General features: G+C 39.1%; 1 protein-coding gene across 2 annotated transcripts; it reads right to left on the bottom strand.

Moving 5' to 3' along the window:
- Nucleotides 1–15836: 15836 nt before the first annotated feature.
- On the bottom strand, nt 15837–22875 carry LOC136227008 (protein ARABIDILLO 1-like). Of its 2 annotated transcripts, none has more exons than XM_066015741.1 (13): nt 22479–22875; nt 20732–22116; nt 20312–20470; nt 20155–20235; nt 19914–20045; nt 19239–19366; nt 18917–19004; nt 17968–18062; nt 17475–17538; nt 17064–17239; nt 16654–16977; nt 16490–16574; nt 15837–16381 (listed from the first exon to the last, which is right to left on the bottom strand). In XM_066015741.1, the coding sequence occupies exons 2-13, from the start codon at nt 22082–22084 to the stop codon at nt 16208–16210; spliced, it is 2859 nt and encodes a 952-aa protein (XP_065871813.1). In that variant the 5' UTR covers nt 22085–22116; nt 22479–22875; the 3' UTR covers nt 15837–16207. The 2 variants fall into 2 exon arrangements, with proteins under 2 accessions (XP_065871813.1, XP_065871817.1); XM_066015745.1 differs by having other exon boundaries at nt 16654–16875; nt 22479–22872.
- Between the last annotated feature and the right edge of the window lie 429 nt (nt 22876–23304).

The following is a 23304-nucleotide window of genomic DNA, read 5'->3' as shown; positions in this document are numbered from 1 at the left end:
AGAAGGGTAAGATAGTAGGCTCAGGAACCGTCGGAGGTAACCCTACTATTGAATCTGTCTCCCTAGTCAGCGGACTCAAATATAACTTACTCAGCGTAGCTCAGCTATGTGACAATGGGAGAAAAGTTATATTTGATGCTACTGGATGTAAAATATACGAGGGTAAAACTAATGAGTTAATCTTAACTGCCCCTCGGATAGATAATGTCTTTATGCTAGACTTAGAGAAAAAGTTTTCAAAAACTGTGTGCTTAGTAACAAAGGAAGAAAATTCCTGGCTATGGCACAGGAGACTTGGTCATGTAAGCATGGATCTCCTGGCCAAACTAGCAAGAAAGCAATTGGTTGAGGGACTGCCTGAACTTAAGTTTCAAAAAGATCAACTATGCCACGCTTGCCAAGCTGGAAAACAAACCAAACAATCTTTTCATAGTAAAAACATTGTCTCAACTAAACGTCCGTTAGAGTTACTACACTTGGATCTCTTTGGTCCAGTCCAGCCGCTGAGTCTGGGTGGAAGAAGATTTTCCTTGGTCATTGTAGATGACTTCTCTCGGTATACGTGGGTTATCTTGCTGACCAGCAAGGATGAGACCTTTGAGACATTTTCAAACTTGGTTAGAAAAATTGAAAATGAGAAAGACCTAAAATTAGCTCATATCCGTAGTGATAACGGTGGAGAATTCAAAAACCAAAAGTTTGTTGAATTCTGTGAAGCCAGCGGCATTGACCACAATTTCTCTGCTCCTAGAACGCCTCAGCAAAATGGGGTTGTTGAAAGGAAGAACAGAACTCTTGTTGAAATAGCAAAGACAATGCTGGATGAGCATAGGCTTCCAAAGTATTTTTGGGGAGAAGCTGTCAACACAGCATGCTATATTCTGAATAGGGCTCTAGTTAGACCTATACTTAAGAAAACCCCATATGAACTTTGGAAAGGACGAAAGCCCAACATTGGATACTTTCGTGCCTTTGGCTGTAGATGTTTTATTTTAAACACCAAAGATAGCTTAGCCAAATTTGATTCAAAAGCTGATGAGGCTATCTTTCTAGGCTACTCAACAAACAGCAAAGCATACAAAGTTTTTAATAAGAGAACCCAAGTATTAGAAGAATCTATACATGTGCAATTCGATGAAACTGACCCTGCAGGAAGATACCAGCCGCTGACAGAAGATGAACCAAACTCAGCACCTGCTGATCAAGAACCAGCCACTGAGTCCTTCACAAAACGGCTGACCAAGAGTAAGAGTGAACCTAAAATTACTTTTACTGACCCATCTATTTCTGCAGAGATTGTTGAAACACGAATAGAACAAGACATAAATCTACCAAAGGAGATAAGAGTCCCAAGAGGGCATTCAGAAAATGCAATTCTTGACTCAGCTGGAAATACGCTGATGACAAGAAATCAACTAAGGAAGTATCTCGGCAATGTAGCTTTTGTCTCAGTACTGGAGCCGAAGAACTTTGCCGAAGCTGAGGATGACGAATACTGGATGAATGCCATGCAAGAGGAACTCAATCAGTTCAGGAGGAATAATGTATGGGAGCTAGTGCCACATCCTAGGAGCCAAAAGACCATTGGAACGAGATGGGTCTTCAGGAACAAGCTAGATGAGCAAGGAAACGTAGTCAGGAACAAAGCAAGGCTTGTAGCTCAGGGCTACAGTCAGCAAGAAGGTATAGACTACGGTGAGACCTTTGCTCCAGTGGCAAGGCTAGAGGCAATTAGAATATTGAATGCTGAGTGAATTACATGCTGAATGATTTATTGTTTGCTGAGTATCTCTTGAAACTGACTGAATATACAATACTGAGTAAATTAGTTTAGAACTTGAAATTAAAATCATCCTTAAATAATGCACTGACCTCTCAGAATATCAAACGCTTGACATTCTAAATACTGAGTGATTAATCCGTTAGCATAAATTCCAAGCACGCGTATAACCTAGGATGACGTATTCGCCGTAATGTGTCATAAATGCCAGGATCCCTGTCGGTACATGATCCCAAGGCAACTGACACATGGATTTGGTTAAGATCCACACCGTTCAACTCGTCTATAAATCATGGGCATTTCCCCATCTTTTACTCCTTACGCTCAACAAATCCTTAAAGCTACGAAATCACCCAAATTTCTCTCTCTCAAATACCTCTATTCTCTCCATCTTAGAAGCATGACTAAGCTATCCTTCAACGTCTCCGGTGCCGGCCAAAATAAGTCCAGCTCCGATGAACCTTCACGAAACCCTTCCACCTCTAGCAAGGGTAAAACTGATCAAAACTCTGAAAAAGAGAAAGCTGTGAAAATACGAACCTACTCCAAAGTCTTCGAAAGTGTTCTCGAATGGAAAGTTGAGCCCTCCAGATGGGTTTCTGAGCACTTCGTCCAACATGAACAACCGTTTGCCGAATGGATTGCAAAGAACGAATGGACTGGGCTGTTCTCCATCAGAGATGAAACGTATCCTGACCTGGTAAGGGAGTTTTACCACAATCTCATGGTTGCCAATGACTCCCCTGACTATCTAAGCACTAAAGTAAAAGGAAAGACGATCTTCATCAACCCTCTGTACATGGGAAATCTCCTCCAACTTAAAACTGAGGGAGTGAGGCTGAGGAAGTCTGGAGATCAGGACAAGACCGACTACGTCCATACTTTCTGCAAACCTGAGGGTCACTCAGGCGAGATCTCAGCATCTTCAATGGGACAGCACCAAAAGATGGCTCACTACCTGCTGAGCTACTTCATTTACCCTAAGATAAACTGCACGACCTCAGCAACGAACTTTGGACAGTGCTTCATATGGCACATGCTGACGTACACCCCCATCAACATGCCGGTCTTCCTAGTTGCTGGGTTCCTACGCAGCACGGGTACAATGAGGTTGGGATCAATCATTACCAGGATCCTCATCGACCACAAGATTGACCTTGAAGGTGAGGAATCTTTCAGAGGAACTGAAATCACAGCGGCCTCGCTGAGGGCACTGAAATATGGGCAGCCTTTGAAGAAAGGAAAAGCTGCTGCTGCTGCTGGCCAAACTGATCAGACTGAGGAGACTATAGCTGAGCCTAAGAAAGGGCGAAGAACTAAGGCCCCAGCTTCTCGCAAGAGAAAATCTGCTGAGACACCTAATATTGTGTCTCCAGCAAAGAGGCAGAGGTCAGCTGGAAAGTCAGCTGAGAAGAGAAGCAGGCAAGATGAGCCTAACACTGAGGCAGCTGCTGAGCTCCCTCAGAAGAAGCAGAAGTCTTCAACACTGGCCCCTCTCGACGTCATACCGATGGATTTTATTGTACCGGGTGATTCTCACTTCACTCAATGTCAAGGCATTGATGCTGAGGGAACTGAGGTCCAGTTAGATGACCACTTCATCTCCCAAGTTAAGGAAGAACTTGATGGAGATAATACTGAGGAAGAAGAAGAAGATGATGAAACCAGCGGTCAGAATGACGCTGAGGAGTCTGAAGAATATGCCAGCGAAATTGAAGCTGTGGACGCTGACGCTGGGTTAGCAGGTGGAGCTGTGGAGACTGACACTGAGTTGGCTGCGGGAGTTGAACAAGTTGAAGAGCAAGCTGACCAGATTCAGACTGAGCAAAAGGAACCTTCTCCTACTCACTCAATAGAACCTGCTCATCATACCACTCCACCACGTAGAAGGCGAAAACTGGTTAAGGCCAGTGAGGTAATAGTCAGTGACCCTCCTGTGCAACCACCATCCATTCCTGAACTTGTCCTCTCACCCCACTTTCTTCTGGTCATACTGATGTACATCAGGATACCACTGAGTCCGGCAAAAAGCTCCTTGACTCAGTGCAAGCACTCATCCACGATCTTCAACATTCCGCTTCGCCTGCTGCTGGATCTTCAATTCTTGCCGCAACTCAGCTCTCTCAAGTCACTCTACTTCTCAACGAAGTCAAGGGACTCAAGGATCTGCTGAATGTCGTCCTGTCATTACAAGCCCAGCAAGCTAAGCAGGATTCAATTGCTAAGTTGGCAGAGATACAGCTGTCAACAATTCAACATCTGAACTCACTCCATCAGCAAGTTCAGAAGTTATCTGCTGTGAACACTGACTATGCCACTTCCTCAGAACTCAAGATGCTCTTTGCTCAGCTTCATACTGAGCAACTTAAGACAAATGAGCAAATGGTATCCTATAGTCAGTGCTCAGTCGAGCAAATTGGTGAGGCCATCCGGCTCCTTAATCTCAACAAGCAAGAGATGGATACTGACTCGATGAAGCAAAATGAGTTGCTATCTCTTGCACGGCAATCCTTCACTCACATCCGTTATAACAATATCCAGCGTCATCATTATGACTCAGCACTCTTAAAAACCTTCCACCAAGTCTTTGCTGGTCTCGCTGAAGCTCTCATTTGGCAAGCCAAAGCACAAGCCTTCAGTGTGAATATGCTCAGTGCTGCTGATCTTTATATACCAGTCGAAGTATCCGCTGATGGCGTTGGCATTTTTGATGGGGTCAATGAAAGTGCTGACAAACTCAAAGAGCTTTCACAAGAACTGACTCGCGCTGTCTTAACCGATGCGTTTAAGCTCCCTGAAGTTGACAAAACGGGGGAGAAAGCGCAAGCTGCTAGAGCTCAGCATGAGCAACGTCAGTACAAGAGAAGTCAGTCACATGGCAAGAAAAAGAAATAGTTAGGCTAGGTCTTAATTTTTGCTAATTTATTTCTTTTGCTGTGCAACTGCTGACTTCTATCAATATATCATACTTCCTTTTCTTATTCAAATACTGAGTTATGATATATGCTATTAAGTACTGAGTTATTATGTATCTTCGTTTATATCAGCTATGTTTAACACTTATAATATTTATTGACTAAATGATATGCTGGTAACATGTTTGACATCATACTATGATCTTATGAAACATTCTGATAAAGAACTCATTGAATAATAATTTGCTCAGCGCGCTCTGTCACTATACATTACTTCCGCTGAATTCTGAGTAAAATAGAATATGACCCACAAGCTGACCTATACCTGAAATCTGATCTTAGACTTATTCAGTTAAACCTTAGAATGTTTAGAATAAAACTAAGTCAGTAGTTCAGTCCTTACGGGGGAGTTCACTTAATTAAAAAGGTCAACTATCATGGGGGAGCTCATACTGAGTTCCTTGCTGAACAGTTTTGCCAACATCAAAATGGGGGAGTTTATTGAAACACCTTTCCACATAATTTTGATTTGACAAAATTGTTTAAGTATAAATTAGAATACATATTCTAAACACACTAAGTTTAAATGCGTTGATTTATTCTACTAATGTGTTTGTTCAATGTTGAGTATAAATGTTATAAGTCATAAGGATTGGAAGGCCCAAGCCCAATACAGAAGCCAAGGCCCAAGTCAAACAACTCAGTACACTCAGCCCGCGTATGTTAAGACGTTGTCGTTTTGGACAAAAACGCAACTCAGCAAACGGAAGGATCTAGAAGACCTTCAGGAACAACTTCACAATGAAGCTGCTGAGTAGTCTCGACAAAGCGTACAAGACAGCAGACCGGCAGAGGAAAACTTCCAGACAAAGTGTTTCCTCTTTTAACAAAGTTCAGACGACACAGTATGCTGTCCAGTTGACTTTACCATAAAAGGAGAGACCATCTGCTGTGCTGACCGAGGACAGAAGATACACGATTGTGATTGGCCAAGAGCTCTGTGCAAGTCAGGATGACAACGACACATAGCCGTTTCCCTCCAACGGTTATTTCGAAATTCGAAATGACCGAATGGCCAGACGTCTCTATAAATAGTGCCATCACAAGCTTCACTAAACATATAACTTGATCAAGCCATTACGCTGTCCAAATCTCTACAAGTTCTGCAAGCAAGAAGCAAAGCAAAATTCTTACACTACATTTTCATATCTGTGTAAAAGTCTAGAGTGATTGTTTTTCAATCATCTAAGGTGTTCTAGCAATTGTTGTTTAGGACAAAATCTTTATCATTTCTAGAAGTAGAAAGGAGAGGCTGAGTACTCGGTTTTAAGTACTCAGCGGAGAGATTAGGATTGAGTAGAAGTATAGAGGAAGGTACTCTTGTCATACTCAATTGCTGATATTGTAAAAGGTTTGAGGCTCTACCTTTAAAGAGCTCAGTAGAGGATTTGAAATCTCGGAAGTGTTCCGGGGACAGGACGTAGGCTTAGAAGAAGCCGAACCTGGATAAATCTGCTGAGTGAAGTATTTCTAAACCTTAACTCCTTATTTACATTGCTTGCTTAAAACAAACTAAAACTGACCAAGTAAAAGAGGTCAAGCTGAGTTGTGCGCTACCAACGAGAAGGTTCAGGAATAGACTCAAAGTGCTATTTCCTGACCTAAGCAACGAAGCTGTCCTAGTCACTAGTTGACTAAGCCAGTGTCTTGCTGAGTGCTAAGTGCCGCTGTTAGATAAACTTTTCTTAAAGAAAAGAAATCTTCCTAAATTATTTTAAAAAGGTAAAATAGTTCCTAACCCCCCCTTAGAACTATATTTGCAACCTTACAAGGGACCAACAGAGACAATATTTTTACTTTGAAATGACTTTTTGGTTTGTTTCCCTTGCTGACAAGCTTTACACAATTGATCTTTCTCAAATTTCAATTTGGGTAATCCCTCAACTAATTGCTTTCTAGCTAATTTGGCAAGAAGATCCATGCAGACATGCCCAAGTCTTTTATGCCATAGCCAGGAGTTATCCTCTTTAGACACTAAGCATATGTTTTTGGAAAACTGTTTTTCTAAATTTAGCATGTATACATTATCTACGCGAGGGGCAGTTAAAATCAATTCATTTGTGTTCCCCTCGAGTATTTGACACTTAGTATCATCGAATACAACCTTTCTTCCGCTCTTGCAAAGCTGAGCTACACTCAGTAGGTTGTATTTGAGACCTTTGACTAAGGAGACAGACTCAATAGTTGGGTTACCTCCGATAGTACCTGAGCCGACTATCTTACCCTTCTTATTGTCTTCGAAGCTTACACTTCCACCTCGTTTAAGCTCTAGTGTGATGAATTGTGGTTCATCACCTGTCATGTGCCTTGAGCATGTGCTGTCTATATACCACAGCTTTGACTTCTCTACGCATGTCAAGCTAACCTGCATTTTAAACTATTCATTTTTAGGTACCCAATTCTTTTTGGGTCCTTTCTTGTTAGTGTAAACAGGTGCAACATCATATTTTAATTTGTGACGACATACTTTTATAGTGTGGCCTGGCTTACCACAAAAGTCACAAAATATTACCCTTTGGGGGTTGTACTGAGTACGGTCAGCATTGTTGTGCTGAGCATGCCAGCATACCTTTGTGGAATGTCCTTTTCTTCCGCAGAAGTCACATTGGACAACTCGCTTGTTATGCCAACACACTTCTTTTGTGTGCCCCCTTTTTCCACAACATTCACATTGAGTGAACTGCTTATGCTGACTAGTACTTGCGTACTCAGTATGGGGTTTATTTCCATTTGAGCCTTTTATTTGACTCTGTAAGGTTGTAACATCCTTTCTGAGTTTCTTTGACTCAGATTGAACCTCCGTGACAAACTTATGCATTATTTGAATGTTGTTATGTAAATCTGCATTGTCTTGGAGGAGATATCTGAGGTCACTCAGCTTGACCTCTTCAATCTCGTCACACCGCCTGCTGAGTGATTTGATTTTCTTGTTACACTTTTTAGTTAGTGTGTATAAATCACTCAAGGCATTTACCATCTCATTTCTAAGCAAAAATAGGGATGTTACCTCATTGTTGTGTACCTCCTGGTCAGTTTCATCAGAGAGGTCAGCTTGCTCAGATTGAGAGTGATCAGCATCATCGGCCATGAAGCATATGTTTGCCGTTTCATTTGCATCAGCTTCGGATGATGTTGACTCGTCACTGTCACTCCATGTTGCTACCATTGCCTTCTTGTTTCCCTTCTTATCTCTTTTTAGGTTTGGGAAGCTTGACTTGATGTGCCCAGTTTGGTGGCACTCAAAACATGTGACAGACTTGGAGCTGTCCTTCTTATATTTGTCACTGGACTCAGCCTTGTACCTATCACCTTTCTTGTATGGCCTTTTGCTGTTTCTGTCATTTCTTCTGAACAGTTTCTTCATCTTTCTAGTGAACATAGCCATTTCCTCATCATTAGTTGACTCAGCTTCTGTGGAGTCTGCTTTCATCACTAGTGATTTCTGTTTCTTATCTTCGGACTTTTCTTTAGCTTCAAAGTTTTTCATAGAGATCTCATGGGTCAGCAGAGATCCGATCAGCTCATCATATTTGTAGGTAGTCAAGTCCTGAGCTTCTTCTACATCTGTTTTCTTTGCTTGCCAGCTCTTAGGTAGACTTTTCAATATCTTCTTCACTTGTTCTTCTTCAGTGAAGTTCTTTCTAAGCCTTTTAAGCTCATTTATAATATTTGTGAACCTTGAGTTCATTTCAGAGATGTCTTCGTTCTCGTTCATCTCGAACAGCTCGTAGAGTCTCATATGCTGATTGACTTTTGACTCCTTAACTTTACCAGTGCCTTCATAGGTTACTTCAAGCTTTTTCCAAATCTCCTGTGCTGACTCACAACCTGAAATCTTATTGTATTTTGCAGCATCTAAAGCACAGTGAAGCATATTTATAGTCGAAGCATTATTTTGTAATTTTCTGAGGTCATCCTCTGTCCACTCAGCTTCGCTTTTAACAATTTTCTCATTGTTAACAGTTTTATAGGGCACATGTGGACCTTGAACAATTGCAAGCCATGCACTCATGTTTGTGGCTTGAATAAAGTTTTTCATCCTATTCTTCCAGAATGTATAATTAGATCCAAAGAATAGGGGAGGTCTAGTGATTGATAATCCCTCAGGGAGTATCTGGGTTGTTTGGTTCCCTGGAAGGAAACGAGTGCTGTTCTCAGCCATTTATGGGGATCCGCTCAAGATAGTTATATCTTTGAGTAGTGAGCTTAGGCTCTGATACCACTTGTTGGTCCCGTGTGATTAGTTCCAAGGGGGGGGGGGTTAGGAACTAATATAACTTTTTTCTTTTAATTGATATGCTGACTTAATTATTTTGCAAGTTTGTCAACTCGGCTTTTGGTCAGCTTGGCCAGATATGCTATAAGACAGCTTTGGCCGGATATTGACTAAGGCTGTTTTATTTGTAAGTTAGATATTGACACTCTTGGAGGTCAGCTTCTAACTCAGCACTTGAAATTACTCAGAATCAACTTTAAACAATTTTATATGCTGAGTAAACTTCACACACAACACATGCACATATATATATTGAGAGAGAGTTTAGAGATTACTCAGTATCACTTATCCTGGTTCGGCCTCTCTACCTACGTCCAGTCCCTAGAGTCCTCCGGGCTTTTAGAATCCAATACTGAGCTCTTTAAAGGTAGAGCACAAACCAATTACAAGGCAGTTGAATATGCAAGAGTACCTTCCTCTATTCGTCTACTCAACTCCTACTAAGTGCTACAGCCCAGCACCTAGATTTCTCTACCACTGAATGTTTATAACCAAACACTCAGCACAACACTCTCAATTTTACAATTGATAAACACTTGTTCCTTTTCAAATAAAGAACACTTTAGAAGATTACAAGTAATCACTCTAGCATTTACACAAGGAATAGAAGATGGGTGTAAGATCTCTTTTTGTATCTAAGTGCTTTTGTATCTTTTCTCTCTTGTATTTTTCTTTTTGTAATTCGGCAATGATCCAAGAAGTTTGATTGTCCTTATATAGGGAAAATCTGTGTTGGATCCTTTTGAAATGATTTAGCCGTTAATGTTAAAACGGCTCTTTTAGGGGACAGATTCTGGTCAGCTTCAGACTGTTCCGGCCATTCCCTTCCTCTGTTTTCCTTCAGATGTCAGGCTTGTCTTCTTGCGTCTGGCTTGTCTTTTTGTGCCAGTTGTCCTTTACCAATAATCCATTGACCCATACATCTCAGAATGTGTCTTCTGCGTATTTCCAAGGATTCAATTATTGGTTCAGAGGGGCGGTAATCATTGTCTTTTAGCAAACGACTTTTTCATGCTGTCCTGAAGGATCACTCAGCTTCTACTGCGTAAATCATTGTCTTTGGCAGTTTCTAGGCTAAGTATATTTTTGGTCAGCTCAGCTTCGTAAGACAGTTGTTGTTGCTGTTTCTTAGGATGAGTTGCATTGTTTCTCTTTGTTGGACTTTTATGCCTTAGTCTCTTGATGCTAGGCTTAATTCCACTCAGCTTGATACTTTTAGGCTTCTATGCTGACCTTTGCTTGTTTTGTTCATTTCATGCTGACTTCTTCCTGTCTTTCTTTTTATATTTATATTTATCTTTATTTATATTCATACTCAACATTGAACAAACGGATTAGTACAATTAAAATAAAGAACTTAAATTTAATTGTCTCTTAATCATGGATGATTTTGTCAAATCAAAATCTTATGGAAAGGTGTTTCAACACACATTGCCACAAAATTCCCCATGGCTCCACCACGGCTCGGTGTCAACCAACCTCGTGCTTCCGGAGGATTCTTCATTGTCCTGGATACCGATTCCTTTCTTGACATATCCCCAAACATCGAGTTCCTCCTTACAAGATGATACCTTATAATCGGAACATAGAGTGGATGTCTCCTACAAGGCTATTATAGCTCTCAAATTAAGTAAGTTGACCAACACAACAACGAGTTTAGAAATTACCCAATGGAAGACTTGAGTCAATAATCACCTACTTCTGTTGGGGCCATTTTCCATGCCAAGGGGCACCATTAGAGGAAGGATAGAAAACCAATCACATGTAATCGAAGGAGTGTGACATGTCTTACTCACCCCCACCAAGGTTTGTCTCTCCTTGCATTGGATTAGTTTTCTCCGCCACATCGAAAACTTGATAATTCACTACATCTTTTTTCGATGTCAGTTCCTGAGTCGGACAAACGACCAATGTGGCCTTCATCCCCTCACTATAAGAACTCATCAATGGTGTAAAGATGTATTTGATCTCATCCTTGAATATGGTGTAGGTGTTGCTTCTTCCCGTATGTGTTGCATCTCGGTCAAATTACCAAGGCCTTCCTAGGAGCAAGTGATACACATCCATCTCAACTACATCACACATAACTTCGTCTTCATACGCCCCAATGGAAATGGGAACTTTACACCGATGAGTGATATGAAGCTTCTCCCATCTTTGATCCAAGCAATCTGATATGGGTTAGGATGTGGTTTAGGTATCAAGCAAAACTTTCTCAAAGCGATTCAACTAAGGATGTTCCCTTGGCTTCCCCCATCAATGATCACCTCATATTTTTTTCCTATGTATTAAACATTGTATTCTAAACAATTGATGTCTCGGGTCATGATCTTGCTCACTCAATAGTAGCACCCTCTTCACCACATGAATGGCTCGTCCATCCCTAGAGTAGCCACTCTCAAAGGGTTCACAATACACCCTATCATTTTCGTCATCCTCGTGCACTACCCTTTTGGCACTATCTTCATTGGGCATTTATTAGACCTATGGGTCGCTCATTACATCAAAAACACTTGAAAGATGCTGATTTGGCATAGGGGTCTAGGTAGAGGCGGGGTTCATCTACATTTCTTTCCATCTCCCATGGGGATCCTCTCGGCATCGAGACCCTTAGCCCCACTAACACTTGCGATTTGCTTCCCTTTATCTATTAACTCTAATTGTTCTCGAGTGGACGTGTTGCTATCTCTTCCCATCCGTCTAGATCTCTCTCAACCCCTTACGCTCAATTAGAATTCTGCCTTCAAAGCTGAGTTTCATGCATCTTGTACCCAAATGACCATTTGAGAACCTAGCTTGTCTTGGATGTTGTATCTCAATCCTTCTAAATACTTTGACGTCTTTTGTCTCTCGTTTTCTAAAAAATTAGCCCTCGCTGATAACCTTAAGAACTCAAAAGTGTATTCATGCGCACTTTGATTCCCTTGTGAACACCCTCGATATGAACTATAGATGTACTGCTCATAGTCTGGTGGTAAGAATCACTCCCTCAACATCGCTTTTATCTGAAGCCAAGATCTAATCGATTCCCTATCTCCCCTTCTACGTTCTTCCTTTAGTTGATCCCATCATATCAAAGCTCCCCCTTTCAATTTATAAGAAACCAAAATCACCTTCCTTTGTTCCAGAATACTCGCATAATCAAAGAAACGCTCAACTTCCGACAACCAATCTAGGAAACCCTCAATATCCAACTCACCTCCGAAAGCAGGAAAATCCCTTCAACTTGAATGCATCATCTCCATCAAAGTTACCCTATGTATGTTCATAGTATGCTCATTTCAACCAAAGGGTTTCTCCCAACAAACCCAACATTCATATCATGCTCATATTCATTATGCTCATAGTTTCCAACATCATTTTCAAACTCATCACTATCACTAGCATCATCATTTACTAGTAAATAGTTAGGCTTTCTTACCTCTTGTGTTCATGGACCTTATTATCCGGGTTTGGTAGAAATAGATTCCTCCTAGGTGGAGGTGATCGTGGTTGTTGTTGTTGTGATTATGGAATAGGGCCTTCCTCATTTCTTCTATGATGACCTCACAAATCTTGTTGGATTATGTCTTGGATGTACATCCTCATTCTTTCAATGGTTGCTCCCTTTTGTTCTTTCAAATGCCTATTCTTCAATTTCACCTAGATTTGCTCTCTCATCTCGAGTCCCAACTCATCAATCTTCTTATAAAATTATTCCATAATGTCTTATAGGATTCTCGAGTCAACCATGCTGAAAGAAGTCTCGTGTTAGAAAAATGATCGGCTCTGATACCAACTAAAATGAATCGCAACGATGTCGGTAGTTTTGACCTTAAAACTAACAAATAAAATAATCTTCTCTAACTAAATTAGAAGGAAATAATCTCAATGGTATGAACACTTTAGCCTCCAATGGAGAAAGTTTGTATTTGATTTGATAAAAGTTACATTCCTTTACACACACACAAAAGTGAGGCTTTTATACTAGACCTCGGCATGGGCCGGGCTCGGGCCGGGCTCGGGCCGGACCTGTCGGGCTTGTGATAAAACCTGATAAGCCTAAGCCCAGCCCAAGCCCACACTAATTAGAGTCGGGCTCGGGCCTAAAAAAGGAATCCCAAACCCGCCCGCCCAAGCTCATATCTATATTAAAAAAATCAATTAAAATAAAATACTCACTTTTTTTAATAAAAAATAATAAATATAATAGTTAATAAGTCTTAGAAAATTATAATAAACTAATAGTTAAATTCAAAATAAAATTACAACATAACAATAAAAAAATAGATAGAGTTAGAGAGTATATATATGAGACATTTAAATAAATATATATATATATGTATATATAGATAACGGGTCGGGCCGGGCCAGGCCCGACGGGTATTTATATAGCCCAAGCCCGTCCATTTTCTAGGCGGGCTTTCGGGCTTGGACCGAACCGGGTCTGACACTAATTTTATGTGTCTAGGCCCTGCTAAATGGGCTTGGGCTCGGACCGGACGGGCGGGCTCATCGGTCCATGACGATGTCTATTTTATACCCCAATAATAGAAATGACATAATACCCCTCAATGCACCACTAATATAACTTAAGGCATTAGGGGTAGAATGATTACAAATAACTAATAGAAAACTAATAAATATGCTTAATGGCAAGACAGTAATTAGATAGTGGCAAATAGTAAATAGAACATAATGCAGAAAGGGCTAACTCAACAGAACTTGGTGATTAAGTCACCTCACATGGCGTGTGGTGTGTTTGACACATCGGTTGAGCCATATGCCGTGTGAATCAATCGAAAAGTAATAAGAGCCATTCTTGATATCCACATGTCGTGTGGGCTACCTCACATATGGTGTTCTTTTTTTCCCCTTCGCATCTCTCATTCGAACCACATGTCGTGTGGTTGTCCCATACATCGTGTGGGATCTATTCCATTGGGATCCCTTCATCCTTCCTATATGTGATGCCTCCCACACGTCGTGTGGATAACATGACGCTTCATGTGAGTCTATTCACTCCTCCATTTGGCGTATCGCCCTCTAAACCCGAGACCTCCGACATTGGCTTGGTAATCTCACTATTTCGGGGCAATACCGACTCGTCTGAAACCTTATGGAATCCTCTTGAATGCTTCAATGCTTGCTTGACCCCCACAAAATGAAACAAATGGATTCATGGCCTCATCACCAAGGTGGAAGCCGAAGGTACCAGAATCGAGCCCAATCAACTTGTTGATCATTACCATTAATGTTATGAACCAGCTCTTCCGCTTGTAACTCAACTTCACACTATAAAGGCCTTTCCTAGCAAAATCACACCTTAAGCAGTCTTCCAACTCGAAAAATCCACCAGGAAGGGACACCATCAGTTGATGGTCTTTCGGATGAATAATAGAGTACATAACTCCTTTATCCTAGACAGTGGTACCTTGAATCCATAGATCACGAACCAACTGGATCGACAGAACAATTGGACTAGGAGAAGCATATAAACTGTGACAGGTCAACCAAAGGTCTTCCCAGATTTGAACAAATGAACCATTGCCTATCTGCCAATAATACCCTTTAGAAAGATGAGAAACAACATACCTCTCTAAGTCTAGGAGTATGTTGTTTCTCATCTTTCTAAAGGCCATGAATAAAAACAATAAGAATGAGAATAGGAAACATTACCTATTTGCCAATTATAATCATTACCTATCTGCCAATTGTAGCCTTTAACAATAAGAACGATAAGAATATTAATAGAAAGATAGGTTGACTTTTTTTTTTATCTATCTTTCTATTGACATTCTTATCGTTCCTCTCAAGAGACTCAATCCTCTTCACCACATTATTTTTCTAGAAAAATTATTCTTATCCTCATCATGCAACTTATTCGTCAACTCTTTCTTCTACTTTTTTACAAACACATCACCTTTCGCAATATTTTTCCTCTTACCAACACTACTAAGAGGTCTATGAATATTCATTTCGTCAATCAAGTGAAGCAAAGATTTCTCTTCAGCATCTTCAAAAGTAGAAGCCGTAGAAAGTTCTCCCTTATAGAAGAAATATTAAGTTTCACTTTCCGAAAAACTACAAAAAGAATAAAAAACAAAAAAGAACAATGAACACCAGAGACATAAAAAAAATTCGAATGCATTACAAACAAAAACATAATATAAAAAAAAACACAAACCAAAAGAAATTCAAACTAAAAAGTGAATGAAATCAACATAAATCAACTATTTTGGAGGTTGGGCTCCTGTTCTGTAGCTTGAAATATTTCGTAGCACAAGCATTAGTTGCTGCAAGTTCTATTATTAGTGGGTTGGCCTAATTTATTTGCTTTCTCTCCTCCCTTTAGAAAGGATAAATTATTGAAACCAGAGAAGTTCCTAACAGGTTCATAGATGATTGCAGCAAAATATAACTGATTAATCTAAATAAAAAATATCGTTAAGGTATATCTATAATCCTGACTTTCCTAATTACAATAGAAATTAGAAAGAAAAAAAATCCTTTTAGTTGAATAATACTAAAGGATTGTACTTTTAGGCCTACATAACCAAGCGTTGCTCGCATATGTGCTAGTATTTAAGTGTCTCGTAGACTTGAGAGTTAGAGACTTGATGAGATTTTTTTTTACTGTTGTACTAACTTATAGTCGAACCACGTAAATCTCTTCTTGTAATTGCATATCTAATTTCCTGTTTCAAATATCAAGTTTCTTATAATCAAGAACGGATCCAATTCCTAACATATGTGATATGGAGCAAAATGCAAATTGAAGTCTAGTCTAGTCTAGTCTCCATTAATATGATCATAAAAATGTGAATACTAGAAATACAACATAGGAACTCAAAACTGGAAATTTACAAAGTTTTCTTCTCTCTGCTTCAACATTTACATGCTACAACAAATGTATGATATATATATGACCATAATTCACCCAACAAATAATATGCAGACGGCAGAAGAACGAACAATCCACCATTCCTCCAAGCCTTGATTAGCACTGCCTAGGCTACCAATTTTACATGAACCTTTAAAAGAGTTCTCGAGTTTGAACTTACCGGTTTTCAATTTATGTTGATCTACATTCTCATATTTTCCAGCAACATTCTCTAACAAGGAGAGAAAAATTTACAGAATGTTATAAGAATGCAACTGGAGATCATCTGGGATGAAACTGTTTGCAGATTCTAGCTAACTAGCTTCCGAATGATTGTGCTCAAGGTTCCGAAGCACAATTTTTGCAAACACTTTAGTTTCAATAGGAGCTGATGCTGCAGCGGCAGCAGCTCGTAAGACCCTCGGTGCTCCTACAAATTGCAAGAGACTTGTGTGGTGCATTGCATGCCGTCCTCCAGGCATAGTAAACTGTATTCACGAGTAAACATCGTTTATATGATGGTTGCCATTATCGACGAAGCTCACAAAGAACCAAGTTAAAATTGAAAGGGGAACAGAAAGGAGTTAAGAGGTGACCTGAAGAAGAGCAAAAGCAGAACATGCCTTGAGTATAGAAGAATGATTCCTTAACATGGCAACGAATCTTCGAATTTCTGCTGCACTGATAACAGATAGAAAAGTATAAATGCAGACGAACTTCCAATCTAATTGAAGGAGAGTGAATCTGGACAAAAAGAAACCTGCATCGAAGAAGCCCAGCTTCGGGTATGCGTGCTGCTTCTGCTACTTGTGTAAGAGCTGTTGGGGCTGATGATGTGACCGCAATGGCATATGTTTGTGAATCAGAAAATGAACGAACAAATAATTCGATGTTCCTCAGGGCGACTCTTTTAGCCCAATCAGAGCTCACATTCTTTAAAGCACCGGCCGGTGAAGGCCCCACTACCGAAATTTCATCCATTCTGTGCATAAAACACCCATTCTCAAGAACTTGCGCAAAAGATGACGAACCAATTAATTCCCTAACAAACCGTGGGTTGGAGGGAGGTGGAAAGTGACCTATGCTACTAATTCATGAGAAATGTTAATTCACTAACGAGTGTTACTTAATAGTTTGTGATCACAACAGAATAAAAATTCTGAAATGTACCTTCCATCAAAGATGTATGCCAACGCCAAAGCAGCCATAAAGCGTGCCATTTTTGACAAGGATTGAGTACAAAGACGAACAAGAGTTGAAACTCCTCCGTCCTCCACTATGCGAGCTGCATTAGCAGGATTAAAAGCTAGATTCCAAAGAGCACCTGCAGCAGTCTCATGGACATCCTGAAAATTGAATTGACTAACTCGTTTGGTTGTCTCCTACTAATCAAAAACAAAGCTGAATATATATTTAGCTTTTCTCCCTCTTTTGTAAAAATATAATAGTTCTAACAAAAAAAATTCAATTTCAATTTCCAGGTGGGCTCATGTGTTATTGAATGTAAGTAGAATAAATTAAGGAAAAGGTAGATTGGTTTTGGCAGTCCTAATTCATCTAATTTCAAACAAGTAAGCTTACTGCAACATCCGAGCGAGCTAACGATATAAGTGGAGCTACACCACCCGCTTGTCCAATTGCCAGACTAATTTAACAAGAAACAGAAGTATAAATTAGTAATATGGAACATAATACTAAAGTGCAACTCTTTCGAACCATGTATGCTATAACAAATTGAAATATATGAGTTATGACAAGTAAAAAAAAAGAGAAGAAAGGGCAATCTTTCTGTTGTGGAGTTCATGAATTATTAATTTTTCTTCATGAGCTGAACAAATTAATCATCTTTAGTGTTAGAATTACATTATTAACCTTTATCGGTACCATCAAAACTTGGAGAAGTCAAACAATGAATTTACAATGAGGTATGATGTTTCAAATGCAACCAAAAATCAAGGTGAAGAAATTATCTTTAATGAGAATCATCCATTAACTCAAAGCCAACAAATAAAAGTTATCTTTGATGATGCTAATGCATATGGAAAAATTCAGAGCAATGGCAAGAAAATATTACCAATTATCTTCTGATACAGACAACCCCCAGAGAGCACCAGCAGCCCTTTCTTGAAGACCTTGAGAGCAATTTGAGCAAGATTGTGCAAGAGAAACCTAGTACAATAACCACAGAGCACATCACTATTTCTTCCGATTATGTATAATTTCATTACACCAAACTATATGTCAACATTCTTATGTTTCTCCAAAGAAGCATGTCTTGCTATTCAGAGTAATCCATGATTGTTATGAACACGGGTTTGAGATCTTGTTATGGGACCTTGCACCCTAAAATCCTCTAGGAAAGAATGCTTAAAAGTCTTCCTTCCCCTACCTATCTTGTTGAAACGGTTAGGAGCTCGTTAAGAGAGAACCCCACGATCTCAGAATTCTTAGGAGCTCGTTAAGAGAGAACTCCGCGATCTCATTAGATTTTAATTGGATTTTCAACTGATGCTATTTTATTCATAATCTCCCCTTTAAATAGAAGAGACACATTTACAAAATAGGAATAATGCTAGCTAGGGCTGCATAAGCAGCAATTGATTAGGAATAAGAAACAACAACTAATTAGGAAAAGAGAATAACCACTAATTGCAGAAATCAAATGCATGAATCCTAAGTAGACGGAAACTACTATAACTGAAACAAATCCTAGATAGAAACTAATTAATGCATGACTCCTAATTAGGACTCTAAAACATAATACTAATTAGGACTCTAAACAGAGACAACTCATTCATGACAATGATCAACAAAGTGCCATGCAGAGACTTTAATTAGATCAGATTATTTTCCACTTTCAATCCGTATTCTCAAGATAGGTTGCGGCTTTACTCATTTTTAAGGTCCCAGGTTTGAGCCGTGGAAGAAATTTTTTGCAGATTGCAGGACGATAATAGAACATTAATAATAATAATAATAATAATAATAAGTAAATGAGATTCGATGCAGCTGCACTGCCGTACCAAAGCCACGATGCCACCAGCTGCTGCTATTGCTTCTCGATTTTTGTCATCAAATGATAAATTCCACAAAGCACCGGCAGCTTCATGTCTGTTTGCCAATAATTACATGGTTTTTCAGGAATAAGAGCATACAAAATTCAGAAGATACATTAGCATTAAGTATTTATGACAAAATGGGTTTACTGCAACAAAAGCTGAAACAGAAGGCAAAATCGAAATTCTTTAAAATACGTAAGGAATCTGTTCAATAATTAATATAGTGGTTTCACTCTACATTACTATTACTATTCTCATATGCCACGCATAAAAAGAGATATATTACCTTACACCTTCATGTTGAGAATATGTAAGTTGGATTAGTGCTTCAAGTGCACCTGCCTCTTGACCAACGACAGCATTGTTGTTGTTGCTATCTCCATGAGCAGCCAGATTTGCCAATGCACGAGCAGCCTAATAAAAAAAGATTAGCAAAATCAAAATCAAATGTTAAAGCTAACAACTCACTTTCAATCCAGCATATTGGTCACATGTCACTAATAAAGATTGATTATGCCATTTGAATGCTGAAAATAATAGTTTTATTATTTAAGTTTCCTATTCCTTTAATAACAATGTTGTGTTTAGTCAAGAAATAATTTGATATGAAAAAAAAACAATTAGACCCATTTTTCAACTTGAAATTTCAACATATTAAATCATTTGAACGATGAGTGCTGAGACGCTAATTTGACATCAAAGTTTCAAGTTGAAAATGGACAACCATTGTCTTAAAGGCAGAGCTAGGCTTGGGTTAAAACTTATGTTTATGCTATGATCTAATATGTTCTCTTCCAATACTGAAAATGAAAAGCTGCCAGAAAGCCCCACCATAACCCACATCTAGACAAGTACGAAATATGGGTAACTAATAATACGTACGATAAATTCTCCATTTCTTCACTGTGATTTAGTAACAAGAGTTGTTAGCACATAAAAATTAAAAAGAAATTAGCATCACCTGCTCTTGCACTCCTTCAAACTTGCACGATGTAGCAAGCATCACCAGTGCGTGGACACCACCTGCCCTTGCAACTTCCAAGCTGCATTTGTCATCAGCTGCCAAATTTGCCAGTGCCCCAGCAGCACGTTCCTGACACGAAGCAGAGGATACAGGTTCACAACTTATAGTTGAAATGCTGCAGGATTTGCAGAACTATGTAGGAAGTAATAACAGTAAATTAAATATGCAAGATACATACAAGAACAGCATCACTGCTTGAGGGCCATTTGAAAATAAGGTCAACCAAAGCATTTATACCACCAGCCTCAGCAATGGCACCCTATGAGGAAAAATGGATCGTTAACCATGGAATTTTGAGGTTGACAAATAACAAGTCTATCTCAATTTTCAACAACCTTGTGCTCTTCTCCGACAGAAAGATTCCACAGGCCTCCTGCAGCCTCTTCCGCAACCAATCTATTCATTGACCTTGCCAAATCAGAAAGGATGGCAATTCCTCCAATTTCAGCAATACCCTTTGCTACTTTTGAATCAACAGACAGATTTGCTATAGCCTGCAAATCTCACCAGTATAATAACACAATGACGATGTCATAATTAAAAATGCCAGCAAATCACTGGGAAAAAAAATTGCATCAAGGATGAGTGTGCGAACAAAAGATTCCAGGTGCTAAAGAAAAGTTCTTTGACATATAATTTGTTTTTCTTTTTTTCAAAGTTCCTTTCAGCTTTCTCATCCAAGAGTTCTCAACTTGTTGTTATCAATCCAAATTCTAGAATGATATAGAACGGGAGACTGAAGAAATTATTTTCACCTTAGCTGTTTCAGACTGAAGCCCCTCTTGACAAGATTTTGCAAGGTGCAAAAGCATCTGTATGCCGCCATTCTGCATCACTGCCTCAGCTCTTCGACTATCAATGGTGGCATTTTCATCATCAATGACGACAAAAGTAGCAAGTGCAGTAGCTGCTCTTTCTTGTACATCTTCTTCTGAGCTTTGCAATAAATGAAGCAATAATTTGGCCCCTTGCTTCAGCCAGAAAGGATCAAGCTCCTTCGGACTGTTGTCAGCTATGCGGGAAAGTGAATATGAGAGTACCTTTTCAATCCACAAGACAGCGTCTTTCAAGTTTCCATTGCTGATCTTTAATTTCCTCCAAGTAGAGAACACATTGCTCTCATATTCAGTAGTATCGGCAAATAATGAGGCCACTGCTTTCGTAATGTCGTTACAAACAGTTAATAATATTTTACCTTTATGAACATATACTAGGTCATCATCAACTTCATCTTCAAAAACTGTGCAGTTCAAGGCAGACAAGACTTTTAAATTTTTAGATGATGACAACAGTCTCCGGATAGAACTCAAACTAATATCAGTTCTTGACACATCTAAGCCTACCAACTTGGGTAATTTACTCCAAATTTGAGACGCTGAACCCCATTTCAGGTTTCTTGTTCCAGCAACTGATAAAAATTGAAGAGAACTCAGGTTTCCCAATGCCATTTCGTCAATAGCATCCGATTCCGTAAATGCAACCTCCACCAAATGCCCACATTTCTTAGCCAAAGCATTTATAGCATCTGCACTAACTTCTCTAACACCTGAAAGCTGAAGCTTTTTCAACTTGGGGCAGCAAAGGGCTATTGCTTTGATTGCATCACTGCTAATTCTTTCGCACGTGTTCGGCCCAAGTTGGAGACTCTCAAGCATCTCATGTCGAGCAGCTATTGCTGATATTGTAGCATCTGTGATATCACGACAGAGATCACCACTGATTACACGAAGCCTCCTCGCTCGAAGACTGATAATTGCATCAGCAGAATCTGACCCTCGGAACCTAAGCTTTTGTAGATTCTTGCATCTAGTAGAAAGTGAGAATGCTGCCTCAGTATCAAACTTGTATGTCCGGAGGTCGAGTGAATCCCATAAACATGGGGAGGAACCTAATAATCTGAATGTTTGGCATGTAGATGACAAGCTAGCTCGATCTCGATAATTCAGATAAGAAAACAGTTGAATGACAGTGTCATCAGGTAAAAATGTCCAATCAAGCTCTCGAAAGGTACTCTTATGCCATCTATCATCTGTAACCTCTGAATTACTGTCTACAATTTCCTCATATTTTCCATAGTCTGACAACTTTCTCCTCATTCTTCGAGACATGTTGATTTTAACAAAACACCAGTGAAAGGATTCTGTAAGTGTAAACAATCCCTCAATTAAACAATGCAAAACCAGTAACAAGCAAACTTCAAATTCAGTAACAAAAAAGAGGAACCAATAGAAGACAACGAATTTCAATGACTCCAATAAACAACAACGAAGTCCACAAAAGGAAATTCCAGACATTCAATCAAAAAAATTCGTATACTAAAGACCTAGCATTGGAAAATTCAGATAACACCATCTCTAATTCAACAATCACGACATACCCATAGCTCAAAAAAACTAGTATTCAATCAAACAGCAACAGTGAAGCATTGATAGAAGGGATATTTGAAACAAAGCAAAGCATTAAAATTTATGCCAAAATTAAGAAAAACAAGTAATGGGTAACCTGTATATAGTCGTTGAATCCAGAGAGTTGGTAATCAGTCTATTGAAGAATTGTTTATCCTTGTAAATAGGTAAAAAAAAAAAAGAAAGATCTTTGCAGGAGTACAATGGTGGTTGAAAGCGTAAGAAGGAGAGGCGTGAAGTTGAAGACAATTTGGTTATGGATCGTATGCTTATGGAAGGAAGGGTATTGAGCAGAGAATGAAGGAAGGGTATAAAAAGAGGTTGAAGAAGAAAAGAAGGTAGAATTGCTCTTTGTTCTTGTTCTTGCTCTTGCTCGTGTCTGGAATACAGAAACCTCAACCTGAGTGTCATTCACTTCTTCCCATTACATGTTTACCATTAAATATATGTTTTATGAAAATGTTAAATGTTTTCTCAATTCTAATTTAACTCAATTGGCAATAATTTCAGTACAATAAATGAAACAGATTGCCAAAAATCTTTTACAAATTATGGTTTTTGAAATCTAATAATGGAGATAATAAGTTAATTTTGACTTGCATTCTTTTATTTTTGTTTGTCCATTGACAATCTTGATATTCATACGAGTAATAATGAGGATAAAAATTCAAATTATATCCGTGGTTACATATTTTTCATATTATGCCATAGAGTCGGATCCAATGCTTTTCAATTATATTCTCACCGGAATTATTGATATAATAAACACTTATTTAATTTATTCATGCTAACTGGCGGTTCCATTTAATGTTAAAAATCAAATCTTACCTTAAATTATATATATTGTGTTAAAGGGAGAAAGATAAAATGATGAAACAGATTTTATATCACGTGACAAGAAACGTTTATAATGTGACTTTTTT

This window comes from Euphorbia lathyris, chromosome 1 (assembly GCF_963576675.1).
Source record: "Euphorbia lathyris chromosome 1, ddEupLath1.1, whole genome shotgun sequence".
Classification (NCBI taxonomy): Eukaryota; Viridiplantae; Streptophyta; class Magnoliopsida; order Malpighiales; family Euphorbiaceae; genus Euphorbia; species Euphorbia lathyris.
This window is presented reverse-complemented; position numbering and strand designations above follow the sequence as displayed.

Coding starts and splice junctions, on each gene's coding strand:
- LOC136227008 (XM_066015741.1), bottom strand. CDS start 22,084: ATGTCTCGAAGAATGAGGAGAAAGTTGTCAGACTATGGAAAATATGAG. Junction 18,063..18,916: donor CTGGTGGCATCGTGGCTTTG/GTACGGCAGTGC, acceptor TTATTGTACTAG/GTTTCTCTTGCACAATCTTG. Junction 17,240..17,474: donor TAGCTCGCTCGGATGTTGCA/GTAAGCTTACTT, acceptor TTCAATTTTCAG/GATGTCCATGAGACTGCTGC.